We start from the raw sequence: 26757 nt of genomic DNA on the forward strand, positions 1-26757 counted from the left end.
CTTATTTTATTTCTATTTTCTGATTCTAAAGGAAGTTTTATTTTGGATTCTGTTCACCACATCCGTGTGTCCTGACGTGTCACGTGACCTTCCTTATCTGCTCGGACCGCTAAGTTAGAAGCCCAAAGCTAAAACGCTCATAAAAACCGAAAAAAATGTATTTGAGGAGAAAAGAGTCGGTAAGGAAAAGGAAGAGTCTTTGACTTCACAGAAACATAAAGCTGCTGTTTCCAGACAGGGTTTCAGTCACAGGTACTTACTCGAGTAAAGGTGGGAGGAGTATTACCGTCCTCTGCAGAGACAGATATCCTTCCTCTCTCAAAAGCCATGTCAAAGTCTGATCGCACACTTTTCTGAATACCTGCACAAACATCAACACAAACACGGACAAAGAAGGAGTTCAAACCTAGCACAAACACATTTCCATTTGTCTCAGAAAAGTGTGCAGCAGCTTGAAAACCAGACATGACTGGCTTGGAATTAAGTTAGAAATCTTATTTATAATCTGTTTCATGAAGTAGGAAGCAAAGAGACAGAAATGGACACGCTGGACTGGACATGGTTGACGTTTTGAGGTTTCCCTGCACCTGTGCCAGTATGTGTGTCTACAGGTGACCCCGCCAGGTGACCCCAGCAGGTGACTCTGATCTGTATGTGGTCTGTTAATATACAAAATAGATTTTTGTCAATTTTACAGAATTATTAACTAATGCATCTTTGTCATGGGATTTATTGATACTTAAGGATTCTAAATGACCTGAAACTGTGTTAATTAGACATAAATATCTGATAGAAGTGATGAACTGGATGATAAATCATGTAAATGGTATATGGCGTATACTTATATAGCGCTTTTCTACCTTCTTCAAGGCCAAAATTCTTTACAGTCACAGTCACACACACAGTCACTCACACACACAGTCACACACACATTAACACACTAGCGGCGGCCCTGCTGCCGAACACAGGCGCCCGCCTCCCACCAGAGGCGAGGTGGGGTTCAGGGTCTTGCCCAAGGACACTTCGACTCATGGGCCTGCAAGGCGGGAATCGAACCTGCTATATTACGATCATGGGTCGACCGCCCTACCGCTGCACCACGGCCGCCCTGTAACCATGTGGATTATATAAATTTGCTTCCTTCCACTCCCTTTTAAGTAATCTGTGATGTAATGTCTGATTATCCTAAGTTTGATGCGTCTTTGGAAGGATAACTGCTGATTGATTTGTTTTGTATATTATTCTTATTTGATTGCTTGAAATAAACCATTTCAAATCAAATCAAATTAAGAAAATCAAACCCCAGCAGTACCTGCACAGTCAGACCCGTCTCACACTAGAGGTCTCGGTGTGTAACCACAAAGACATTTCAGTGGGGGTGTCCCAGGTGCATGCTGGGATTGTAGAGGGTTAGTGAAGGGGCAGCACATATGCTGACCAGGACGTCTCTAGAGTTACAGTCCATCGTTCCAAACCACAACTTTGATGTGATGAAGAGGAGCTCCTCACCAGCTATGTCCACTGGCATGGAGATGGTCCGGCTCAGCGTTGGTCCCGATCCGTCCTTGCTATGATCTCCTGTAGATCAAAGGTCAGGGTTTATCCCAGCTTTAGGCCAAAGATGTCTAAAGACCAAAACTACGGCTGACTGAAGGAACGTGTGATGAGAAAAGCTTCAAACGGAGCTTTAGCGCGATACAAACGCTGACAGAAAAGAAAAAATCTGCTTCCTCATGAAGAAAACGTGTAGGTCTCTCAGAAAGCGTTTCTATACATGAGGCGGCAGCAGATGGGGGGGCTGTTCCTAAATGCTCTTCATCGTTGACGCTCCTCAGTGACTCAGAGGAAGAACCATCAGAGAACCGAAGCCCACATCCACCGCCGACTCTCACCGGCAGTTTCCGCCTTAACGGCAGCCTCCCGCTGCTCCTCAGGCACCGTCAAACTGCCAAAGCGCTTCCCGTGGCGGATGGGACTGGTCCGTGTGGGATGGGGGGATTGTGGGGGTGCACGCGAAGGCTGCATTTCCTAAAGGGGGGGAATGCAGGATAAAACACGTCAATCAAAGATGATCGGACGTCCTCTTTAAACAAAGACTCTCAGCGCAGCACGGACAGCAGCTTCCTTAAGGGGGGGGCCTCACGTCGATTAGAAGGGGCTTGTGGTCGGGGGGGGGGGCATTTTCCCCACTTTAGCATCAACCAGATTTCTGTTTCCATCTATTTATGTTTTTGCAATGGGGGGGGGGGGGGTTAGAGGGTTGATAGTTTGTATTTTGTGTTTTTTTCTTCTGTTAGTTTACAACCTTCAAGGAGCTTCTTCTGCTGAGAACTCTGTCTGTCAATCAACCTTTATAAATAAAGTTACATTTGAATCCTGTAGGAACGATTGGAGCTTCGTCTGTTTATGATGTCTGTCACCTGTGTTTCCTGAAGATGAAAACACACATCAGTGTGACACACACACACACTGATGTGTGTTTTCAGTGTGTGAGGAGCAGAACTTTTGTGTAATAAGCCGTCCCTGATTGGCTGCAATAGAACCGTCCGTGTGTTCATCAAAGCACAGACATGGTTACCCTTCTGTCTCTACAGCCTATCACCCCCCTCCCTACTTTATTCCATTGTTTTTTACCCACTTCAAGCTCAAATGAGTGGACGTCAATGCTAACATACATGCTAACAGGGAGGAGACGTTACACGCAGCTGCAGGTTCCAGGAAGATTCAGTGTTTTGGGCTGACGCCAACTATCAGCTATGGACTTTGCATATCTGACGATGCACAGTAATAATGTCTTTCCATGGCTTTGTGGAGGACAAAAAGGCACCAACAATGAGAAATCGGTGGAAGACTTTGTTCTAGCTAGCAGCTATACGCTAACTGATGAACAGAGCATGAAACAACACATTCATGAGGCTGTTTGTGTTGTTAGTGTGCGATGAACTCACATGACTGAAGAGCTCATTGGTCAGCCCCAGATAGTTGTGCAGGGCCAGGACAGTGACTCTCTGGAGGCGAACCATGATGATCTGAGAATGCAACAGGATGTGTTACCTGAACACTGACCAGCATCTCCGTTTTGCCGCTTTAGCAGCTAGAAAGAACGTTCCTGACCAGAACCAGGCAGACGGTCAGACTGGATCAGGGAACAGGTGACTTACCTGAACCACTCTCACCAGGCTCTCAGGATACTTCTCAAATATAGACAGGAAGGCTTCTACAGGTAGACGTAGAACAGTGGTCACCTCTGCAGCCCGCGCTGACACTGTTCTGTAAGGCTTCTGGTGGCTCTGCACGCAACAGGAAAACCACGTCAAAAGACCTGCAGCTCCAGGACTGAACACCTGTACTGAGCCCCAGGTGAGCAGGAAGATCTGAATGAAGGATGTGAGGAAGACGTCCACTGGGACAGACCTCTGTGTCGCTATATAAAGAAAGTACTAAAGCAAACAGGCACACGTGTGTACATGTGTGTGTGTGTGTTTGTGTGTGTGTGTGTCTGCGTGTGTGGGTGTGTGTGTATGTGTGTGTGTGTGTAGATGCCTTCATCACTGGGTTTAGTCAAATCTCTCACTTGTGACTAATCTGTTTTTGTCAGTTACCTAACCAACGAGTTGCCAGTTAGTCAAAATCCCCTTAAATCTCTGCTACACGTGTGACTTGAGTCAGTGTCACACAGCTGCTACGTACATTTAGTGCATATTACACGTATGAAATTGGTCATATATGAAAATATGTGGAAAAAGTGGGAAAAGTTGTGGTTTTTAGGGGAAATGTTCACAGATGTTTTAGGATTGAACCACGCTAAGAACACGTAAACCATCGTAGAACATGAACCGTGTGATTATTCTGCTGTTTATCTGTAATTCATCAGTGATTCCTGCATCAATGATGTCATCTGAAGGTGATCTGTGCGCCGTATACGTGATCTAAAAGTTCTACATCTGTGGTTCATGCATGAAAAGTCTGTTAGACCATCGTGGAACAGTCGTGGAAAGACACACATGTGTGTGCGCATCTGACAAAAATCACACACAGCTGTGTAGGATCTACGTAATAATTGTGTATAAACTACGTTAAAAACGTGCAGACTGCATGATTCTCAACCGACCAAATAGTTTAAACAGCTCCAAACTGAATTCAGGTACAGACCCGTCAGCTAAACCCTCCATGGACTTCTGACGTATGTCGAGGTCTGATGATCACAAGGAACACGTATGGATGACGCAGATCACGCATTTCATCCGTGGAAAATGCACAGAATGTACGCAGTGGCTGTGCAACACGGCCGTCATGCAGAGACTGCAGAGCTGAGCAGAAGAAACGTTCTTTTGTTCTCTTTGACGTCATGTTTTAGTGTCTTCTTCACTGCTTTGGTTCAATCACCATTTCATGCATTTTCCAGCCCATGAGTGTTTGTTTCCTTCCTCTGATGTTTTTAACGTGTTCTGGTGGCGTTTTCCTGATGGAGGAGGACATTAGCATGAAAATTAGGCTTCAACTGCATTTCTGAGTCTTTCTTTCTTCCAATCGTTGTGAATCAGGAGCAGACAAAAAAGATCAGATCTGTAATGTAAAAAATACAGTGGGCGGGGCCACAAGCTCCCCACTCTGAGCTCTTTGCAATGGGAAGGGGGGCGGGGTTGCTCTGCACCTCTCAGAGGTGAATTTCTGATGAACTCCTGCTGCTCTGCAGAAACTTTGTTCTAGAAAACGACACAGGCTTTTGGCTAAAAACGTCATCATCGTAACTAAAAGACTAAAAAGATGATCACTGCACAAAGTGTCAAAGCAAATGTGAGTTCTGGGAAAACGTAGCTTCACGTTTATGACCTACTGTGATGACATCCAGGATGCTGAGGAGGCTGTGGACACTGTCCCCTGCATAAACCTCTTTCACCACACTTTCCTTGCCATCCTAGAACAGGAGAAGACGCCTCAGTGGCCGGTCCACAGAACCAGACGGGACAAACGCATCATGAAGGAGTGGAAGACAGATGGGCTTCACAGAGGGAGGGGGGACTCACCGCTCCAGTAAGGCACAGTTCTAGCTTCCCCTCCTGGACCACATAGATGCTGCTGTCGGGCTGGCCCGGCCTGAAGACGTACTCCCCCTGCTGGAACTGCAGAAAGACCATGTGTTTGCAGAGCTCCAGGAAGAGGGGCTTTTCAAAGTGACCCAATACTCTGCAGGGACAGGAAAAGAGGACAGGTGTGAGAGCAACACCCCCGGACGTCCGCCGACCCCCAACGCCAACCCGACTACCTACCGGACATTTTTCAGCATGTAGAGCACCTCGGACGGTAGATGGGAGTTGGCCACATCGAACTCAGTCAGGTCTGCCTCCAGCACCGAGGGAGGGGGCTCCTTGGCCTGAAGGATGGGAACTTCCTTCTTAAAGCGAAGGATCCTTCACAACAAGCAGACAAGGAGATGAAAAGTTAAAAAAGAGGAAGAGAGAAGTGGGGGGGTCTGATGGGGGCAATATTCAGCTTCACTTTTTGGCAATGTTGATCATCTTCTGCTTTTTCTTCAGGCGCGGTCGAGATGACGAGGACGTTCCCACCAGGGACGAGGTAGACTGGGACACCTTTAGGGGAACGTTCAGGTGTTGTTCTGATGCTGCATCACGTCAACATGTTTAGCATGTTTGAGGCGGAGCCAAAGGATCCGTCAGAGGACCTCACCTACTTACCTTACGCATTATCTTCCGCCCATAGAACATGACTTTATCTCGCTTACGAAAGCGATATTTGGGCGCTTCTTGAGCCTCCAGGTCTGTGAGAAAAACAAATCCCCGTTTAAATGAATGAATCCCCAAAAACGTCGTCTTTCTGAGGCGGTTACTGACTTCTGAGCTGTATCCTCCTCAATATGAAGAAAATAAAGATGGCGATGAGGACGATAGCGATGCCCGCGCCAATCACCATGCCCACCATCTGAAACCAAGTGAGGAAGGGGGGCTGATGACATCACAGTACAACCAACAATCCGGCTCTGCCTGCATCATAGAAACGTTAAACCTGATCTCAGCTTCCAGAGCGTTTTCACAGAGGAGCACCTGGCAGGTAACCTTTGACCTCACACTCACCATGCTCGTCTGTAGCTCCTCCTCCACAAATGTCTCCAGGTTATCCAAGCCGTCCTAATGAGGGAACAGCAGAGTCACATCACAGCTCCTGAACAGGACTCTGTCCTGCTGTGGTCGTCTGGTCTGACCCTCCCACATCCCTGTTCCACACCAACGCTGAAGGTTTCAGGGACCAAAGCAGCAACACGCCAACCTGACAGGCCGCCTCTCATTCCAACCATGAGCATGTCCACAAGACGGCCAGCAGAAAACCTCACATCTCACTGTCAGGATGCACTTCCTAATGTGCTTGGATGTCATTTGGTCAGAACAACAGACGAGTGTGTCGGTTTGAGTCCAGGCTAACCAGACCCCACGTTAAGTTATTAGCGACTTTAGCTGAGTGTGTGACTAACCAGAGGAAATGCTGGGTCAGGACTCAAAGCAGAGTCCAGGACCTGCATGGACCTGCAGACCTGCCTCACAGGTGGAACGCTGTGGCTCCTCCTTTTTACCCTTTACTATCAGTTTGTGACCTCAGACTGAGGAGGATTTGGGTTCAACTGCAGGACAGAAAACTTTAATGAGCCATTCTGATGAAAATGGTGTTTTTAACATTTTTCTGATGATGGAGGACATTTACAAGGAAAATTAGGATTCAGCCCCGCATGTCTGTGTCGTCTTTATTCAAATTGTTGTAAATCAGGAGAAGAGCAGAAATACTGTTTGAAAAACCTTGTAAGTGTGACGTAGGACCTACAATGGCGACCCACAAGCTCCCAGCTCCGCCCCCTTTCTGATGCAGACCAACAGATCCATGAACGTCTTTGTTTTCCTGGTCTGAGCTGGAATCTGGATCAGAACCGGACGGATGGACGGATCTGATGCTGCTGGCCTACCAGTAATAGGTTATGGCTGTGAGGGGCTGTAAGCCAGCAGGAGAGCAGGAAAACAGATGAATGATGGGAAATGAGGCGGGGTTAGGTGCCAACAGTCCCGCCCACAAATCAGAGCTGATGAACTCCTGCCGCTCAGCAGAAACTATGTCCTAGAAATCGACTCAGGTTTTTAGATTTTGGCTAAAAACGGGATAAAAATAATGAAAAGATCACCGAGAACTCTTTGGAAACAGATCAGAAGATGATTAGAGCGATTCAATAAAGTTCATTGTGTCTCCAAAGTTAACTGAAGTCTTAAATGATTTTTTATCAGACATGGTTTGTGTTTGTCAACATACATCACATGTTAAACACGTGTCTGATCAAAAATCATTGAAGAACTCATGATTAGAGAGACTTTTAAAGTTTTTTTTTATCATTTTCTGCGTCCTGACAACACATGAAAAGGTTTACAACAACTATGCTAATTCTTCCATCAAACACTCAAACTACATGTTGTGGGATCCTGGCGTTCTATGTCCACGTTTACCGTTGAAGGCACGCCACTCTGGTTTTACCAATGCAAGTGTTTTAGGTTTGCCGTTTCCTAAAGGAAGCCAAACAGGAAGCAGTGGTTGGACCTACTGGTGTGGTGCCGTCTTGGACCCCTTGTTCTGAGGTGCTCTGTCCCATTGTAAGTCCGTGTCTTCATAGGGATGGTCCATCAACAACCACTGGAAACAGAGACAGTACTTCAGAACCAGACCCGGACGCCTCACGTCCAAACAAGCATGGATGCAGAGAACTGACCGGAACAAAAATGTGGATTCTAGCCAACAGTCTCTGAAGTGAGCAGAGAAAACTGCTGATAGTAGATTCATGTTTAATGAAGAGGATCCGGGTTTTACTGAGCAGAACAAACATTTCCCTTTGCTGAACATCATGAAGCCACACTTAAACTTTAGGTGATGAAATGATGTTGAAAGCCGTGTTCATGTTCTTCTAAAATGCTTCCACTTTTCTCAATAGAACGGGTTCTGCAACCCTTCCAGACCTCAGTGGAAGTTTCCAACGTCTGTCTGCACAGACCGGTTTGGCGGTTGGAAACCAAAAAGCCTTGCTTTGGGGCAAGTATTCTGAAAGAATCTGACTGCTATAATGAGGTACTTTAGCTCTTCAAATACCGCTTTACATACATTTATAATGTACGAAAACTACCTTAAGCCAAAGCTCTTCTTTTTTGTAAAAGTGTAAATAAAGCCACAGATGTTTTTAGCAACTTCCCACTAAAAATAACTAAAAAGAGTTTTTTTTTTTTCGTTTTCAATATTCAGGTCAATTCTAGAATTCCTTACATCAATGCTTCATGATGAAACAGCTGACCGTATGTAATATCAGTGATGGTCACCTGTCTGCATATCCCTTCAGGGGTCGCCACAGCCAATCAGCTTTCACGGATTCTCACAGGCGAAAGGCGGATGCCCTTCCTGACACAACCCTGTACTTTGTCCGGGCTGGGGACAGGCACAGGGACTTGGTTGCTACATAGTTAGGCAGCAGCATGAAGGGTCTTACCCACACTGGATGAAGCCCATCGCGCCCCCCAGGGAATCAAACCCTGGTTCCCATGTGCCAGTCCTACACACAGCCAACTGAGCCATCCAGTAAGTTACGTTAAGTAATCACATTACATTTAAATACAACCTTCGGAACAAATACCCTAAAGCTACTCACTTCAATCACTCAGTGTGTGTTGAATGTGACTGAGACTGGCTATGCTGACGGCGGTGATTCTCCGTCTGCAGGTCTCCCAGTCCTGCCTATGACCACTGACTGGCAAACAGCCCGTCTGTTGAGGCCGTGTTCAGAACACATGTGCATGTCTGCATGGAGAGCCGTGTCAACCTGCATCTCATGGGTGTGGAGGTTATGATGAAGGTTTGCGGTGCGTTTGTCTTATGATGACATCACTCTGGGGGGTGTGGACTGTGGTTGCAGGTCTGGTCTGATGTACTTCCTCCATAAATAAATTAGACCACCCTCACAGTCATGGATGCTACCATTAGTGCTTTACTGACGAAATTCAATGAGTGAAAAGCTGAGAATGGGGTGTCGGGTTACAGGCAGTGACCAGAACAGCGCGGTCCCACTGAAGGGTGCGGCTGTGACTGATAGACTCTACAGAACCACCGTCCATTATGGCCTCTCATTCAGATACTCAAACTCCAGGAAGATGGTTGACTTTGACTTGTTGCTACATGAAAATTGAGCTCAAAATGCCGGTTTCTAAACAGCCCTGACTGATTGCTGGAACAGCGCCGTGTGGGAAGCACTGCCGTCTTTTAGAGACGGTTCACTGTCTGACCAACCAGCGCGCCCCCCCCCCGGTGCTGCAGGCCTCCTCACATTGTTCCTGGAACAATGACGGTAGTGTTGACCTCTCAGTACAGACCTGACTACAAACACACCAAAGTCTGTCACTGCAGAGCACAACAGGCCCTGTGGCATGTCAGTCACCGAGAAGCAATCAAACCCCCAGAACCCCCCAGAGAATCTCCAGAGGCCCTTCAGAGACCCTCCAAAGACTGTACACTGATATACTGTCAGCTGCATCACATATCAAAGGCAGTGGTTCCTATAGACCACTGTGACCTGAGGATCCACGTGTTCTCTTATCCTGCCCAACAATTTCAATAAAAAATGTGTTTGTCTATAGAATTCTTTGTCATTTAGGCTTAAAGTGTTAACATGTCAGTAAATATAAAAAAGTTTAATCTACTGATATGTTTTTTATTAGAATAAATACGTTTAAAGCCAATGTTCTCCTCTGCTGCACAAGAGCGTCTAGTTGGTGATCAGAGGCAAAGTATAGAAATGCATTTCCATGTCTAAATATATTCAATATAAAAGCTGAAAAAGGACGTTGGTGTCCAAACTCACAACTGAAAAAGCCTTGAGGGACTTTTTGAATTCAAGTAAATCTGCTGCAGCAGGAGCATCTTGTTAAGGTGTATTTTATTTGTACTTGAATGTACTGCTGTCAAAAATAGATATGAAGATAATATTTAGAAAAGATTCCACCTTTACAATTCAATTCTTGTAAATATTTATGAGCTACACTTGTAACTGAATGGCTTAATGGTGAATAACAATGAATCGATTTCTATTCCTACAATCCAACCAGGTCCATCTGTCAGAGGAAGAATTGAATTGACCTAAAAAAAAAACACATCTAAATGAAATAAATCGATTATGAATGGATTAAATTAATCGATCTTGGATTCAAACAAAGCAGTTTTATTTTGCTATGAGGTCAAACCGACCAATCACAGCATCAACACACGTGTGATGTCATCAACACGGATCAGTCCATCATTCCAGTCCAATGTGTGGACAGACTTTGAATAAAGTCATGTGACCATCCAGTGTCTAGAATGTTCTAAGAATGTTCCCTTTGGATTCTTTGGATGTGGAAAACAGGAATTTCTGTCTGAGTCTCACTGCTGGAAATTTGGATGAAGATGATCTGGATCCACTTTAGGACAGAGGATCTGGATCCACTTTAGGTCACAGGATCTGGATCCACTTTAGGACAGAGGATCTCTATGCTCCTACCATAGATGTCATGTTTTAACCCTAAGGGAGACCTGGTTCCCTCCCAGAACCAGAACTGTCTGGGTTTCAGTGAAAAAACTCTCAGCCAGACCCGGTTCTGCTGGGAAAACCGTCTCTAACGGAATTTCTCGGCTCTTTGGTCCGTATTAACGGACCCACGTGTCTCTTTTCGGGTCAGAGGTTGCAGACCCCTGGTCCAGACGGGATGCTGTGACGTCATCCACGTGCGGTCATGACGTGTGCTCCGTATGGACCACCTCAATTTGATCTTTACGGTAACCGCTCTCCGCCATAGCAGCTCTACCGGCTCCATTCAAAAAGGGCACCGGAATGGACCGAGCGAACGGGCCAGCCCGAACCTCCGTGCGTGCCTGAGCGGCTCCCGCTACAGTCCGTGGACGGTCCGTCGGTCGGTCCAACCTGTGCCAGCACCGGCCATGCCGTGCCGCAAACTGAACGCTGTCGTTCAAAACAGCACCGGTCAGCGTCACCGAGGAGAGGCGCCACACCGACCGTCCCGGCTACAGCTAACGGCTAACGGAGCTAGCCGCGCGCGATCCTGACGCTGGTTTACCGAGAGGGGCACGCGCACAGAGACTTTTGCTCTTAATATGATTTCGGTTTATTTCCACTCTTCCCGCTTGACTTCCACACAACCACCGGACACAAACGCACCGATCGGTTGGTTACAGCCACAAAATCGTTTCCGTCTTCCTCAACAGCCGAGACTAACCGACAGAGAAGAGCTGCTGCGGCACAAACACCGGAACCGAACCCGAACATTTACCTGAGCGGAGCCGTCAAACCTCACGGACTTTGAAACAGGAATTCAGCGGAGAACGTCGCTCCTGCAGCTCCTCCCGCTCCGCGATGCTTCTGTCCAATCAGGGACCGGGACGCGAAGGGTTCCAACCAATCAACAACTCACTTCCGGGAGGGGCGTGGAGTCCCGCCCTTGCATTAATGTGAACAGACCCCGTTCTTCAGTTCTATGATGCTGTGCGGCTGTTCCGTTAAAAAACCCGCTTCAGTTCACCAATATATTAAGTTAGTGCGATAATCCTTCAGGAGTCATCGCTGTTTTTTAACCTCTGGCCCGCTTCTGCCTCCGGAAGTAACTAAACACACCAAACGCTGCAACAGCTTCTAATGACGGGATTGACGGGAATAATCCAGGCTATACCGCCCCCGCGTGGACACGTTCTGAAATTGCAAGTCTAGTTTACCTGGAAGATCCTCAAACACGGATGTTTGTCGTTTAAGAAAACACTTTTTCAAATAAATGAATCCACTGGTTCGCTTTAAAATACATAATCTTTATTGTGAGACAAGGTTCCATGAGATAATTACAGGTCTGCGATGGGCTTGTGGGGCCAGTAAGGATATTTGACCTTGTCCAGTCGGGTCTCAGGGAAAGCATCGCTGAGGTCGTCCATGGTCATCTGGTCAAAGGGGATCATGTTCTTAAATTTAGTGAGCTGCAACACACAAGGAAAAGGACAAATGTAAAGAATTTCCTCCTACATCATGTATATCTGATCAGGCTATTCATAAAAATGCAGCAACAAACATCCCACCTCCTCTTCATACTGAGCAATGCGGGCCTTTGATGCTTCCACGTAAGCTAATGCGCTTTTATTCTGAAAGAGAAAAATGAGACATGTGACAAAGCAGAAGAGCAGTCTAAATAACCCACAACGTCTGTCACTCTTAAGATTTTTTTTTAGGAAAGAAAACTAAATAATGATACAAAATTTCCCAAAATGCACTACAGCAGCACTCCTCAGAACAGGCATAAACTGGATTTAGCGACTCACAGCCTCGGCCTCCTGTGCGTTGATGGCGCTGGTCTGAGTATCAACAGGCTCAGGGATTTGCAGCGCTTTAAACTGTAGTGAAAAACAAAGATTGATATAACTGCAATAATGCCAGCCAGCAGAAATAATTACTGGACGTCATCTGTGAAGGAATCAAAAACTACACCCTCCATATGTCCTCTTAACACGAAGAACAAAGCTCCATTTTCTTTCCTCATGTTTAATCTGGCATTAAATTGACCTGTAATATTTACAGTCGTGCACACACAAGCCCCTCTTCTAATGCCTGCAGAAACCTCACCTTCTTCTCAAACTCATCAACCATTCCAGCTTTAGCCACTGCACTCCTGTAGAAGCTCCAGTCAATAGCAGCAGGAGTTTCTGGCAAAGATGCTAGTCTGGTGTAAAGAAAACAGCATCAATACACAAAAGTTTCTCTATTGCTTTTTGTGTCAATACTTTATTTCATACTGCCTTTAAACAATTCTGCCATGAAGCTCTACAGAAACCAGAATATGTGTTTACAATGCCAATGTGGGGGGGGGGGGGGGGGGTGGATGGAGGGATGGATGTAATGCCTCCATAATCATATGTGACAGTAACAAACTTCCTTCAGTGATATCTGAATCCAGGACCCCTGAACCAGCAGCCAATCATATTTTGTAAATGTTTTGTGACACAAAAGGCAGTGAAATGAATTCTAACAAACCTTTATCACAAAAAAATAAAGACTGATTAGGTATTAATCCTAAACCACACAGGGAGGGAGGGACATACTTGGCAGAAATGGCATCACTGCGAGTCTTCAGAGCGTTGAACATGCTGCGCTGGTTGGGCGGGACACGTTCAGCAAACGCCAACCAGTCGACGGCCTTCAGGGCAACGCGGCGGCTCGCCATCTCCACGGTCTGACATTACAGAGGATTAGTGAAAGTCAGCAGCACAGAGCAACATTTAGACACAGCACAATGTGACTGACCAATGTTAGCCTGTAGCTACGGCTGTTTTCCAATTAACGATTGCAATTAAGCATCAAGAATGATGAGCATCATCAGGAATCATTTAATGGATTCATCCAGTCTGTCATGATAACATTGTGCAGAAACAGCTGTTAAATGGAGTAAAGTGACCTTTTTCCTAATAGAAAGCTCCAGGTGATGTTTGACTAGGTTGGTATAGATTCAATCAAAGGGCTTAACTAAACACTAAATGAAGAGAAAACAGATAAAACCAGAAAACATCCCTAACCCTATATACTTGTATACATTACATATAAATATACTTGTATAGATTACATATAAATATTCTTGTATACATTACATATAAATAGGCGTATGGTGCCGAAATGGCAAGAAAAATTAGGACCACAAACGCCACCGGACCTTCACCGCACAGCAGGCGCTAGTTAGCTCCATTAGCTTGTTAGCCAAGGTCAGAGAAATCGATTCATGCTAACGCGCGGTAAACATACATTAAGCGCGCCAAACATTTAGCTGAGTTTTAAACACCTTAATATAGGTTCTAATCGCAGCAAAGGATGAAATAAAGACAAACAACAACCCGTATTGCAAACTCACCTCACTGCGATAAGCGTCGAATGAACAGCACGGAGCGCCGGAAGTGGCCTTTCTCCTTCACAGATGAGTGCAGCACTCAGCCGCTACCGCCCCCTGCTGGAGAGAGTCTGCGCATGCGCGGTTCTCTGCAGGGAGTCGGCTTCACACCGCAGGGCTGCAGCCAGGGGTAGTTGCTATGTTTTTTTTTTTTTTTTTATTGAAATATAATCAATACAAAACTCTCGCAGACACTACACACAAAGATGCAAGGCAGGCACAGCTCTTTTCCAAAAACAAAGATAAAAAAAAACCAAAAACAAAGAAGCATGCATAAAGATATTAAAAGACATCAGCATAAAATAAAAAAAAGGCAATCAACAATCTGGACCCTAGATTTGCAACCATTCTGTAGCAGAGTTACAAATGTCATCAATGAAAGGATTTGAGTTGTGAATACATTTCAATGAGGAGAATTACTATTTCACTTCATTTTGAAAACACAGGAGGTTCGGCAGATCTTTTTTCCACTTTTTCTTATGGATATGATATTTTCCCAAAATCAGGAGGATGTTCACTAAGTTTGCTGACTCTTTTGGCAACTTACTGTTATAAAACAAAATATCTTTTTCTGTGAATTGTATGTTGTTAATTTTTTGACTAAGCCAGTTATGAAAATCTTGCCAGAATCTTTGGATCACTGGACATGAAAAAAACAGCTGTTTGGTTGTTTCTGGGGCTACATGACAGAAATCACACGGATCAACCTCAAAGCCAAATCTGCTTCTCAATGTCTCTGCCGAAGGGTAATAATTGTTTATAATTTTGAACTGCATTTCTTTTATTTTGGGGGCCACTGGCCATTTTATGAATTTCCAAAATTGAGCACCAGATGTGACTGACAGGTGTCTCAGTTATTTTATATTTCACTTTTCTATTAAAGTCATGATATAATTTACCTTTAAAGGATTTGTTTAGGTATTTATTATCACATTTTTTTCATTAAGTTTTATTTCTCCTATTACTAAATTTGGTAGTTTAATTTGAACATAGGAAGACAATATTGTATTTTTTATTAAATGTATTAAAGCAATTGGAATTGCTCTGCAGGTTTTCTGGAATTCTTTGGTTGAACATTCAAAATCATATTTACTTTTGAAGTCTCTTAACTGAAGAATTTCTCCATTTGAATCAAGAATATCCCTCACAAAAAGAATCTTGTGATCAAACCAATTCTGATGAAAAATGGTCTTCCTGTTTGTGGTCATTACTCTGTTGTTCCACAGGGGGGCGCAGTGAGGAGTGAAATTGTGGCTAAATATCATTTTCCAGTGGAAAAGTACTTGTTTGTGAAATTCTGAAATCTTTATAGGAAGTTTGGAAATTTCAAAGTCACATCTAAGCAAAAAATCTAATCCACCTACTTTATTGAAGATGTTTTTGGGAATATGAAACCATATTGAGTCAGGGTTAGCCATAAAATCTTTTAAGCATTTTATTCTAAAGGTTCCAATCATTGATTCAAAATCAGTCGTCTTTATACCTCCTAAATTATATTCCTTAATTAGTTGAGATTTTCTGATGTAATGGGTCTTATTTCTCCAAATAAATTTATACATAACTGAGTTAATTTTTTTAACATTCTTTGGGTTAATGTAGAGAGATTGGCACAGATATATTAATTTTGAAATTCCTTCAGATTTGGACAACAAATTTCTTCCAAAAATGGTTAGATCTCTGATTAACCAGTGATTGAATGATTTCTGCATTTGGTTAATTTTTTCCACTATGTTTATTTCTTCCCTTTCTTTTTCATCTCTAATTAATTTAATTCCTAAATATTTCACTTCATGTTTTACTGGGATTGAAAACATTTCTTTTTCCAGGCAAGAGAACAGGGGTAGTAATTCACATTTTTGTAAGTTTAATTGAAGACCAGAAGCTTTTGAGAAAATGGATATAATTTGTAGGGCTTCCATTACCATGTTTTTGTCTTTTAGAAAAAATACTGTGTCATCTGCAAACTGGCTAAGGCGGAATTCAAAATCAAAAACTTTAATGCCTTGAAAATTAGGGTTGTTTAGAATTAAGTATGCTAAGAGTTGAGTACATAAAATGAAAATTTTTGGTGATATTGGACATCCTTGCCTTATTCCACATGTTACATTTATTCTGGGTGTTAGTGCTGAGTTAACAGTGATGTAACTGTAAATTTCAGTATAAAACATTTTTATAATTGAGCAAAATCTTTTTCCAAATCCAAAATGTTCCAGCGTTTGAAATAAAAAGTTGTGTTCTACAGAATCAAAGGCTTTGAAATAGTCAATAAATAAAATGAGACTTTCTGTTTCTATCATAGATTGATAATCTAGCATATCCAGAATTAATCTAACATTATTATGTATGTTTCTTCCTTTTATAAAGGCAGGTTGAAAACTATCCACTACTTTGTCTAGAACCATTTTAATCCTGTTTGCATAAACTAGAGCCAATAGTTTGTAATCATTACACAGCAGAGTGATGGGCCTCCAATTATCTAACTTTGAAGAGTCCTTATTTGGTTTAGGGAGTAAGGTTATCAGTCCAGTTTTCATAGATGGAGTAAGGCAACCTTCACGGATACCATCATTGAAAGCATTAATCATTAAATCTTTAATGTCCTGCCAGAAAACTTTAAAAATTCTGCAGTCAGTCCATCTATTCCTGGTGATTTGCCATTACTCATATTTTTCAATGCAATTTCAATTTCTGATATAGTTACATCTTCTTCTAAACTAATTCTATCAACGTATTCTATCTTTTGGATGTGTTCTTTAATTTGGGTAAAGAATATGTCACAATTTTCTTGGCAAAAATTTGAGCCATATAAAGTTGAGTAAAATGGAAATATTTCAGATTTAATTTGCTCTGGGTCTTCAATTAATCTTCCATTTTTGTTTATTTTACCTAATTGTTTTTTTGTTTGTCTCCATTTTTCTAATCCATAGAAGTATGTTGTGTTTTTTTCTCCCTCTTCAATCCATTTAGCTCTGGATCGTATAAACGCACCGTTTGCTATTTCTGAATAAATCTCAAGTTGTTTTTGGAGCTTGTTTAACTCGGCCAGATCTTCCTCTGAAGGATCAGCCTTGTTGCATAAAATATTCATCTTTCTGACAATTTCCTTTTGCTTTATTTTCCTATTTTTTACAACATGTTTGCCAATTTCACTTGCTATACGTTTGCTTTCAAATTTAAGCCCCTCCCACTTCCCTTTGTTTGTCATTTCCATTCCCTTCACTTTCAAACACAGAGATTTGATCTCCTTAATAAATATATCATTTATTAAAAGTTTATTGTTGAATTTCACGTGTTGTGAGATGGGTGTGTATTTTTGCACAGTTTTAGGGAAAGGCTGATTAAACAATGGTCAGTAAGTGGAGACGGTTCTATTTGACAGTTTCCTACATGAGCAGATAAAGGTTGAGAAATGAGCCAATAATCTATTCTTGATCGCTGGTTATTGTTTGATGCACTAATCCATGTATAGTTTTTAGATGTGGGGGTTTTTAATCTCCAGAAATCAAATGTGTTTGTCGACAAACAGAAGTTTCTGATGACATCATCGTGTTCTGGTTGTTGTCCATCTATCAAGCCAGGAGTTTGAAGCAATGTTAAAGTCTCCTCCAATAATTATTTTATCTGTTGCATGAGAAATTTTCCATTCCAACAAAACCTTAGCAAGTTTTTCCAACATATTCTTATTTTGTACTTTGTAATTGTCCCCATATAAAGTCAGCACAATTATGACTTGCTCATTCATTTCAATAGCTGCTAACAACCAGAGGCCTTCTCCATCTCCAAGATGCCTCATTAACTTCCCTGAAAACCTGTTCAACAGAATCCTGACTCCTGCTGAGCGGCTCGTGCCGTGTGAGGAAAGGACCGGATCTCCCCATTGTTGTTTCCAAAAGACTTCATCTGCTGGACCTGAGTGGGTTTCCTGCAGTAAAATTAGATTCGCCTTAAGTTCTTTACAAAATAAAAAGAGGGCCTTGCGTTTTGTAATATTTTTCAAACCTCTGGTATTCAAAGAAACAAATAAAATAGACCTGAACACTGAGCAGAAAACTTGGTGTCTAAATAAACGCTGAGATTTCCTGAAGACGCAGGAATGAGCAGAATGTCTGTCCAAAACCATAAAGCAACATAAATGGACCAACTTCCCCAAGAATAGTAAAAGTTATTTTTTATTTTTTTAAATTATAAACCTTGTTGTTATCAACCTTGAAATGACAACATTCTAAAGCTCAACAAAAACAGACCTTGAAGCTATGGTCTCTGGTCGTCATGGCATCACTTTCCTCCCTTCAATCAGCGCATATCCCTCCTTCAGAGAGGCTCTCTTCCCGCTCCGTCTGGCTCGTTTCACCATCGGCCAGAGTTTGGCTCTTGCTTCCCGATCTTCTCTGGAAAAGTCCTCCCTGAAGTAGATCTTCATCTCTTTGCAGACTCTGGCTTCCTTGGATTTTCTCCAAACTTCATCTCTCACCGTGCGCATTGCAAACTGGATGATTATGGCTCTTGGCGTGTTGTCATTGACTCCGCCTCTTTTCCCAGCCGATGAACGGTGTCGACGGTGTCCCGGAGCTTCTCCACAGACATCGGAACCACTCTGGTGAGGATGCTGAGGAGGACCTCTCTGGTGTTTTCCTTGTCTTTCTCTGGCCCCCCCATCAGCAGCAGGTCCCATCTCCTCTGGTATCTTTCGCTCTCCAGACATTTCTCTCTCAACTCTTGTTTTCTAATGAGAGATGCTCCACGCGTTCTTGCAGCTTCACAATATTTTCTGTGTTCTCTTTTGTAGATTTTCCAATCCCATCCATCCGATTCTCTATGCCTTCCGATTTCTTTTCCAAGTCGTCAAATCTTTTCAGAGCTGTTTGGATTTCATCCATACGGGAATCAAGGCCATCAAATCTGGTTAGAATGGCCTGCATGGCGTGAGTGAGGCTAGCATCACCAGCGCCATCTTGTTTTTTCGTGGCTCCTCGTTTCTTCATTCTTTTTGGGTTTGGGCTGTTTAAGCAGATCGGGTCATTCACCTCCTCAGTAACCGTTTGCTCCATTTGCACTGTTCCTTCTTCCTCACAGCTGTTTTCAAGAGCCGGGAGGTCATAATCATGGTCGCTAACGTTAGCTTGTCTTGGGTTAGCCATTCTTCATGCAGTAGAGAAAAAACGTGAAAAATATATCTGGAGTAATCCGTTTTTTTGTTTTTTTTTTTCCTTCCTAATATTGACTTTCTGACACTTCTGGGGAAGGTTGGTCTCACCCAAATTCCTAATTGGACACAAAAATTGGTTTCTCTTTCAGACCCTGCCTCAAACACCACCACTCACTCCGCCATCTTCCGGAAACCGGGTAGTTGCTATGTTGTGCAGTTCTGCAGGCTGCAGGGGGGGCGACCAAGATGGCGGAGTGAGTAGACGCTCTTTACCGAGTTCTGCACAAAAAGTTCTTGAAATACGGTAAAACCCTGACTTTATTCTTTAAAACACCAACAAATCTCTTTATAAACAAGAATACATTGACCTCTAAGAGATAAGAAGCAGAATGCCGACTTCAAAAGGTGCAAAGAGAGGATTAGATATATCAAAATCCAAGCTAGCATCTGGAGAGGCTGTCGAAGCTACCGCTACCTCAGGCAACATACTTGTGGACAACTGCCACAACTACGCTGCATCCCAGTCATCGGTTGCTCCAAATGTTGAAGATATGGATGACTTTCCATCCTTCCCTGCTACACCTCTCAAATCTCCAGCGTCAAAAAAAGTGATGTACGACTCCGGCAGCAACGATCCACCCACTTCAAACGAGATCATATCCCATCTTTCAGCATTGATAAACAGAAGATCGGACAGTCTGGAAATCATGGTGAAAGAGAATTCAAGTATGGTGAAAGAAAATGCTCTGAAGATTGAAGGTCTCAAAAAATCGATTGACTTCATGCATGCTGAAATGAAAGATGTAAAGGAAAAAGTGAATGACCTTGAAAGAAAATTAAAAAGAGGCGAAGACCAACTGGATAACCACCAGCTGAGACTGTCTGATCTGGAAAGATACTCCAGAAGATGGAACCTCAAACTACACGGTGCCATGGAAGCTGAGAAAGAAGACACACGAAGAAAGGTGATAGAAATTTGCCAATCGGTTTTACCTGAACAGAAACAGAAGCTACCTGACGTCATCGACACCGTGCATCGACTGGGACCCAGGAAGCAAGGCAACGCCAATCCGAGAGGCATCATCATACAGTTCACCTCACGTGTCTCCAGGGATGCTGTCTGGAAAGCAGCCAAAACATCCTCTTACCTGCGAGAGAATCACTTGAAATTCGCTGAAGATTTATCCCAGGAAGACAGAAGTCGTCGTGCCAAATTGTGGCCATTAATAGACAAAGCACGCAAGGAGGGGAAGTCGGCATTGGTTGGAGCCCGTGGCTTCATCAATGGAACAGAAGTGCTCCCTCCTTCATAGAAACGCTCATCCTACATTTAAAAGCTGACTGCTTCGGTGAGACTATTAACACTATTTCTTAATTACAAATTGGTTGATGTTTACTGTCCATACATAATTTTCTGATTAGGGCCATAACCTTATTTTAAACCTCAATTTCTTAGAAGAAGAAGAAGAGAGGAAGAAGGAAAAAAAAAAATTATAGCCCTCTTCTTATTTTGGCTGCACTTTTTTTTTTTTTTTTTAATTTTCTAAACCAAAACGGGTTGGATGTTATTCTATTTTTATTTAGTTAGTCAGGATTATTACACTATTTTTGTATGATTCGTGCAGTGCTCGGTCCCCTTCTCTTCTGTAAATCTATTCTTTCTTTGTTAGATCAGTTCATTAAACGTGTCTTTTTCACTCGTTTCTCTCAATGCCAGGGGACTAAGGCAAACATACAAGCGCAAAGCTCTATTTTTATTTATTGAACAATTTAAAACAAATTTCTGTTTTTTGCAAGAGAGTCATTCCACATCTACTGATGCAAATTTTTGGAAATCACAATGGGGCAACGATATTTGGTTATCTCATGGTTCTGAACGTTCATCTGGTGTCACCACACTTAAGAACAACTTTTCTGGTTACATATTAGACTCTGACTGTGACACTCTTGGCCACTACATCTGTATGGCAGTTAAAAATGATATTTACAATTTTATCATTGTTAATATATATGGTTACAACAATAAAAGTGACAACGACAAACTACTGGACTCCTTAGAAGAAAAAATAAGCTTCTGGTTATCCAGATACCCAGACTCCATACTTTTTGTTGGGGGGGACTTTAATATTACTATCAATAATACACTTGATAGATGGCCTCCAAGACGGGAAACTTCATATAGCACCAATCTCAAAAGATTTATGAATAAGTTCGATATTGTGGATGTTTGGAGAGAGAAATTTCCCAATGACAAACGTTTCACCTGGAGTAATAATTGCACCAATTGGGAACTTTTTAAATTTGAAATTTGTAAATTCTTAAGAAAATATGGAAGTCAAAATGCCAAATTAAGAAAAGCTGAAGAGGAAGAAGTGGTACGCAAAATGATGTCTTATTATCAAAAAAGACCAGGGGCCTCATTTATAAAACTTTGCGTAGGATTTGCGTCAGAAGTAGCGTACGGATGAAACATAAGACGTGCGTACGCAAAGAAATATTCGGATTTATTAAACCGTGCGCACGCACATCCTACGCATCTTTCCATTAATAAATCACAACCGATTCTAAATGCAGCTTTTGAGGCTTCATGACACGCCCATAGTTGCCCATAAATAGTCCGTGAAACGCCCACAAATGAATATTCATTGATTGCGGAACCATGGCAAACACCGAGAGGAAATGAAAAAAACGTAACTCAAAAAACGTAAAGTAAAAGTTATCGTTGGCGAGGTGGAAAAAAGGAGAAAAGTGTTGTTTGTGGACAGTGTGGACATTACTAATGCCAAAAAGGCACGTGAGCGGCAAACGGTGGCGGACGCCGTAAATGCTGTAGCCTCACAACCATTCGAGGTTGTGAGGCTACAGCGCTCCATCGGGGGGGGGCGGGGGGGGGGGGGGACACCGGAGCGCCAGATGCACTGGGTGACACGCGTGGTTCCTCCGAGTGCTCCTCTGTAACGCCGGGCCCAAAAGCCCGCAGAGGTCCAACAGGACGGCTGGAGGAAGTCAGAACCGGCTCATAAGCCACTCATCCTCATTTGCCAGCAAGTCTCCTTGCTGTCTAAATATGCGTTCACTCCGAATTCTTCCATTTGCCACATCTTCTAAGAGCGTAAGATCAGCCATTGTGCGTCATTACGCATTGTGATGGGGCATTTTATTTCCCTCCATTTAATTACATCTGACAAGCTACAGATGTCGGTAATAATCCACGTGGAAAAGGGAAATTGATCTGTGCAAATGTAATTTCTTGTTGCTTTCTGAATGGTTGAGACATACGCCATACATTGTTTTATCAAAAATAAAACAAACTAAAGGCATATGCATGAATACCATAATTCTGTAGCTTATGAAGAAATGTTTTAATATGAAAACAAATTTCCCCAGTGGATAATTAGTACGTCCGTCCGTCCGTCCGCACGCCCGCACCTATATCTGCTCCGCCAGACGGACACACTGACGAGAATATCAGTTTTGTACATTATTTCGTTCGGTTAACTATATTATTTATGAGGATGAATTGCACAACATGCCAATATTGCAGAACAAATTTCACTTTTCTTTCTGCAAATAAGTGTTCATTTGAATTTCTGTTGTAATTTTCGTTTGATTTTTTTGTTTGTTTCACTGCTGATCGATCAAATGGGTGTTTGTGTAGCTGTTAATTGTCAGACTTGCTTTGTGAAGTCTTCATGTTATTTCTGAGAGGCAGTATTGTCATTTTCACTTTCACGTGTTTCTTCCATCTGCCGACGGTGTCGCCGTTTCTCATTTCACCTGTTTTTGTGCGTACGCCTGGGTCAGAGCGTGAAGGACCGCACATTTTCCCGTCAAGTTTGCTTTTTATAAATCTCAACTATTGCGTAGAGAGTGGCGTACGCCTTCTTTTGTGCGTACGCAACGTTTATAAATGAGGCCCCAGAAGAGGTTGAGGAGGAGGATAAATTAACTTTAATTGACCTTCAAAACAAATTAGACCAAATATATCAACACAAAGCTGAAGGAAAAAATGGCTGGAGGAGGGAGAGCAAAACTCTGCCTACTTCTTTAGACTGGAAAAAAACAGATCAACAAACAACTTTCTTAACCGCTTAAGTATCAATGGCAATATTTCCAACAATCCGATACATCTTTCAAAATTTGTGCTAATTTCTATTCTAATCTATACAGCTCCAGATACAATGAGGACATTTCCTCCTTATTTTTTAACAATATTCAAAACCTCCGTACTATTGACGAGGAGGACAGGAGTCAGTGCGACAGCCCTCTAACTCTGGAGGAAGTACTTAATTCCATTCTCGCGCTGAAGTCCAACAAATCTCCCGGCACGGATGGTTTATCTGCAGAATTTTACCAGGCATTCTCTAATAATTTAGCTCCGTTCCTACAACAAACTTTTCTAGAAAGTATAGAAAGAAATGCGCTCCCTTCGACACTTTCTCAAGGTCTAATAACTCTCATTCCAAAACCAAATAAAGACATACTCTTAATTGAAAACTGGAGACCCATCTGCTTGCTTAATTGTGATTATAAAATTATGGCTTTAATATTTGCTAATAGAATCAAAAAAGTATTACAGTTAATCATCGATGAAACGCAGTCAGGTTTCATGAAAAATAGGCATATCTCTAATAATATCAGATTGGTGCTAGATCTACTTGATTACTCTGATTTGGTGCCTGATGACAGCTTTATTCTTTTACTTTTATAAAGCATTCGACACAATCGAACACCAATTTATTTTCAACTCATTAAAATTATTCGGCTTTGGAGATTTTTTCTGTAATGCTGTTAGAACTTTATATTCGAATGGTAACAGCTCTATAAAAATGAGACATGGCTCCACCCCTAGATTTGACCTAAAACCAGGCATTCGCCAAGGTTGCCCAATCTCACCATATCTGTTTCTTCTCTGCACTCAAATCCTATCAAACCACATTTGTTCTAGTAATGTGCAGGGCATTACCATAGCTGGCAAAGAGCTTATCATTAGCCAATTGGCTGATGACACTACACTCTTTTTAAAAAACTCAAGCCAGATTCCTCTAATCTTAGACGTAATTAATATTTTCTCTCAAACTTCTGGTTTAACATTAAACTTAAACAAATGTGAATTACTAGCTATTAAAGACTGCTCAGTTGATGTTATCTGCTCGATCCCTGTTAAACAAGAAATTAAGTACTTGGGTATTCATATTAATAAAAATCAAAAACAAAGATGTTCATCTAACTTTACTCCAATCATACAGAAAACCAAAAAGAAGCTTAATCAATGGCTACAAAGGGACTTATCCTTAAGAGGTAGAGTACTGCTAACCAAAGCAGAAGGAATCTCCCGTCTAACTTATGTTGCCATCTGCTTACACCTTGACAACAACATTTGTAAAGAAATTGATCGCACACTTCTTAATTTTATCTGGAAAAATCGAACACATTACATAAGAAAATCTGTCTTTATGAATGACTATGAATCAGGTGGACTTAACTTTCTAGACTTTAACTCTCTCAATAATACTTTTAAAATTAATTGGGCCAAAATTCTTTTAAAGAACCCCACCTCTATCTGGAACATCATACCATTTCAGATTTTCTCCCGTTTTGGAGGCTTTACATTTATTTTAAATTGTCACTATAATGTTGAGAAACTCTCATCCTTCCATAAGCAGGTTCTCTTAGCATGGAACCTTATTTACAAACATAATTTTTCTCCACACAAGTACATCATCTGGAACAACCGAGATATTTTATACAAAAATACATCGCTCTATTTAGAGACCTGGATCCAGAATGGGATCCTACTGGTGGCTCAACAACTCAATAAGGAGGGGCAGCTGTTAAACTATAACGAATTCCTATCACAGTATAATTTACCTATTACTTTACAAGAGTTTTCAATGGTGCAGAAGGCTATCCCCTCAGGAATAGTAATGTTATTTAAGAACACTGATAATTTCATACCTAATCAAAATACAATATCCAACGCGGATGAGTCACCGGTAGGAAAAAAATGCTTCTCTTATGAGCGTACTACTAATATAAAAATACGCAGATTATTTCAAAAGATTTATACCTCTCCCCCGTATATTTTAAATTATTGGAATCAATTTGTTCCAGATATCAACTGGAAAGCAGTCTGGACGATCCCTCGTAAGTTTTTAATAATAAATAAGGTAAAGGAAGTATCCTTTAAAATTCTCCGTAAAATTTACCCTGCCAAACATTATATGATAAAATTTAAAAAAGATATTAATACTGATTGTAGTTTCTGTGGAGATCACCCAGAAACAGTAACTCATCTTTTCTGGCACTGTTTGTCCACACAGAGATTTTGGAAGGAGTTCAGTAGATTCATCATTATTCATGTCTTCAAAGATTTCTCCTTGAAATGGGAAAATGTATTACTTTGTTTTTTCAGGACCCCCAAAAAACAAAAGGTGTTTTTTATAATTAATTTAGTAATTCTTCTGGAAAAATTCTACATACATAAATGTAAATTTACTAATAAAACACCATACTTCTCACAATTCATTAAATATGTAACTTTTTACATAAAATCAATATCCTTTTCCTCCAACAAAAAGGCTCTCAGAACTATTGAAATTTGTAACTCTCTGCAAATATTTAATGAATCGACTCCCCTGGCTGTTTAACATTGTTTGTGTTGTATATTGATTGTATGTTGTATACTGCATTGATTGTTCTTCATGTTGTATACTTGCATTTGTTCAATAAAGTTATTAAAAAAAAAAAGTTCTGCAGGCTGCAGCCAGGGGTAGTTGGCCATAACTGTTCAATACAGCAGGACGAGTGTCTTAGAGAACTAAGACCAAAATTTATTTCTAAAAATTAACGTTGTATGTATATTTAATTACAAATAGACGATGAAAATTATTGCTAAACAATGAAAGAAATACTTTGTCAAATGTCTAATTATTCTTTTATAGTGACCTCACTTAAATGGACTTTTGTTTAGTTCATGCTTGGGAAACAAAAAAATAAAGCAATGTGTAATACTTGATTGTGTTCCTAATATCAATAAATATCGTATTTTTGTTGTTGTTTTTTTAGTTGTTGTTGTTGAGTTTATGAGATAAAATATTATTGTTAAAACTCTACAGCTGTTGAAACATCAGCTGAATTTTTTAAATAGGCCACATTGATAAAATGATCAATTTAAACTGAAACAGTCATGTTTCATAATAAAATCAAATTATTTTTGAGAGCAACCTCATAAAACATTACAATTAAATTATTTATTTTTATGGCACATTTACAGAATATAATACAAAATGCAACACTTACAAAATAAGAATACAACACAGTAATGAATACAGAATATTCTTTTAATCTTGTGAAAATATTAACTGTTAAAAGCTAAATTTTAAGTAATATAGATTTTTAAAGCAAACTGGTGTTCAGTAATAATCAAATAAATCACCAAAGGAAACAATAAGTAACTACAAATAGAAAATAAAACAAGAAGAAAAAATAGAAATGTGAGAGTACATTCAGATAAGCCGACTTGCTCCCTACTTTGGTGTCCTCATGGCAGCTCTCATGGCTTCACAGGGCCCACCTGATCTTCGTTGACCTTTATTGTTACTAGGGTCACCGTCA

At 41.6% G+C, this 26757-nt stretch overlaps 2 protein-coding genes across 6 annotated transcripts in view; both read right to left on the bottom strand.

Moving 5' to 3' along the window:
* The window catches only part of LOC101155983 (neuropathy target esterase), a 42370-nt gene extending 30605 nt beyond the window's left edge, over positions 1 to 11765 (bottom strand). Inside the window, exons 1-14 of one of the 5 annotated variants that reach the window (XM_020699764.2) lie at positions 11352 to 11690; positions 7595 to 7683; positions 6093 to 6146; positions 5853 to 5940; positions 5697 to 5779; positions 5500 to 5591; positions 5271 to 5411; positions 5028 to 5187; positions 4838 to 4918; positions 3162 to 3290; positions 2949 to 3029; positions 1893 to 2028; positions 1510 to 1578; positions 261 to 361 (exon numbers count right to left, since the gene is read on the bottom strand). In XM_020699764.2, coding sequence (XP_020555423.1) covers positions 261 to 361; positions 1510 to 1578; positions 1893 to 2028; positions 2949 to 3029; positions 3162 to 3290; positions 4838 to 4918; positions 5028 to 5187; positions 5271 to 5411; positions 5500 to 5591; positions 5697 to 5779; positions 5853 to 5940; positions 6093 to 6146; positions 7595 to 7642 — 1263 coding nt within the window. In that variant the 5' untranslated portion in view covers positions 7643 to 7683; positions 11352 to 11690. Of the gene's footprint in view, positions 1 to 260; positions 362 to 1509; positions 1579 to 1892; positions 2029 to 2948; positions 3030 to 3161; positions 3291 to 4837; positions 4919 to 5027; positions 5188 to 5270; positions 5412 to 5499; positions 5592 to 5696; positions 5780 to 5852; positions 5941 to 6092; positions 6147 to 7594; positions 7684 to 11351 lie in introns of all 5 variants that reach the window. The other 4 variants (XM_020699767.2, XM_020699768.2, XM_020699766.2 and 1 more) reach the window with 4 other exon arrangements.
* Positions 11766 to 11859: 94 nt separating this feature from the next.
* atp5pd (ATP synthase peripheral stalk subunit d) lies at positions 11860 to 14082 on the bottom strand. Its single transcript, XM_023952852.1, has 6 exons — positions 13959 to 14082; positions 13159 to 13289; positions 12683 to 12779; positions 12382 to 12453; positions 12142 to 12204; positions 11860 to 12042 (listed from the first exon to the last, which is right to left on the bottom strand). The coding sequence occupies exons 2-6, from the start codon at positions 13278 to 13280 to the stop codon at positions 11911 to 11913; spliced, it is 486 nt and encodes a 161-aa protein (XP_023808620.1). The 5' UTR covers positions 13281 to 13289; positions 13959 to 14082; the 3' UTR covers positions 11860 to 11910.
* Positions 14083 to 26757: the final 12675 nt, after the last annotated feature.

The sequence above is a fragment of the Oryzias latipes genome, chromosome 1 (assembly GCF_002234675.1).
Source record: "Oryzias latipes chromosome 1, ASM223467v1".
NCBI lineage: Eukaryota > Metazoa > Chordata > Actinopteri > Beloniformes > Adrianichthyidae > Oryzias > Oryzias latipes.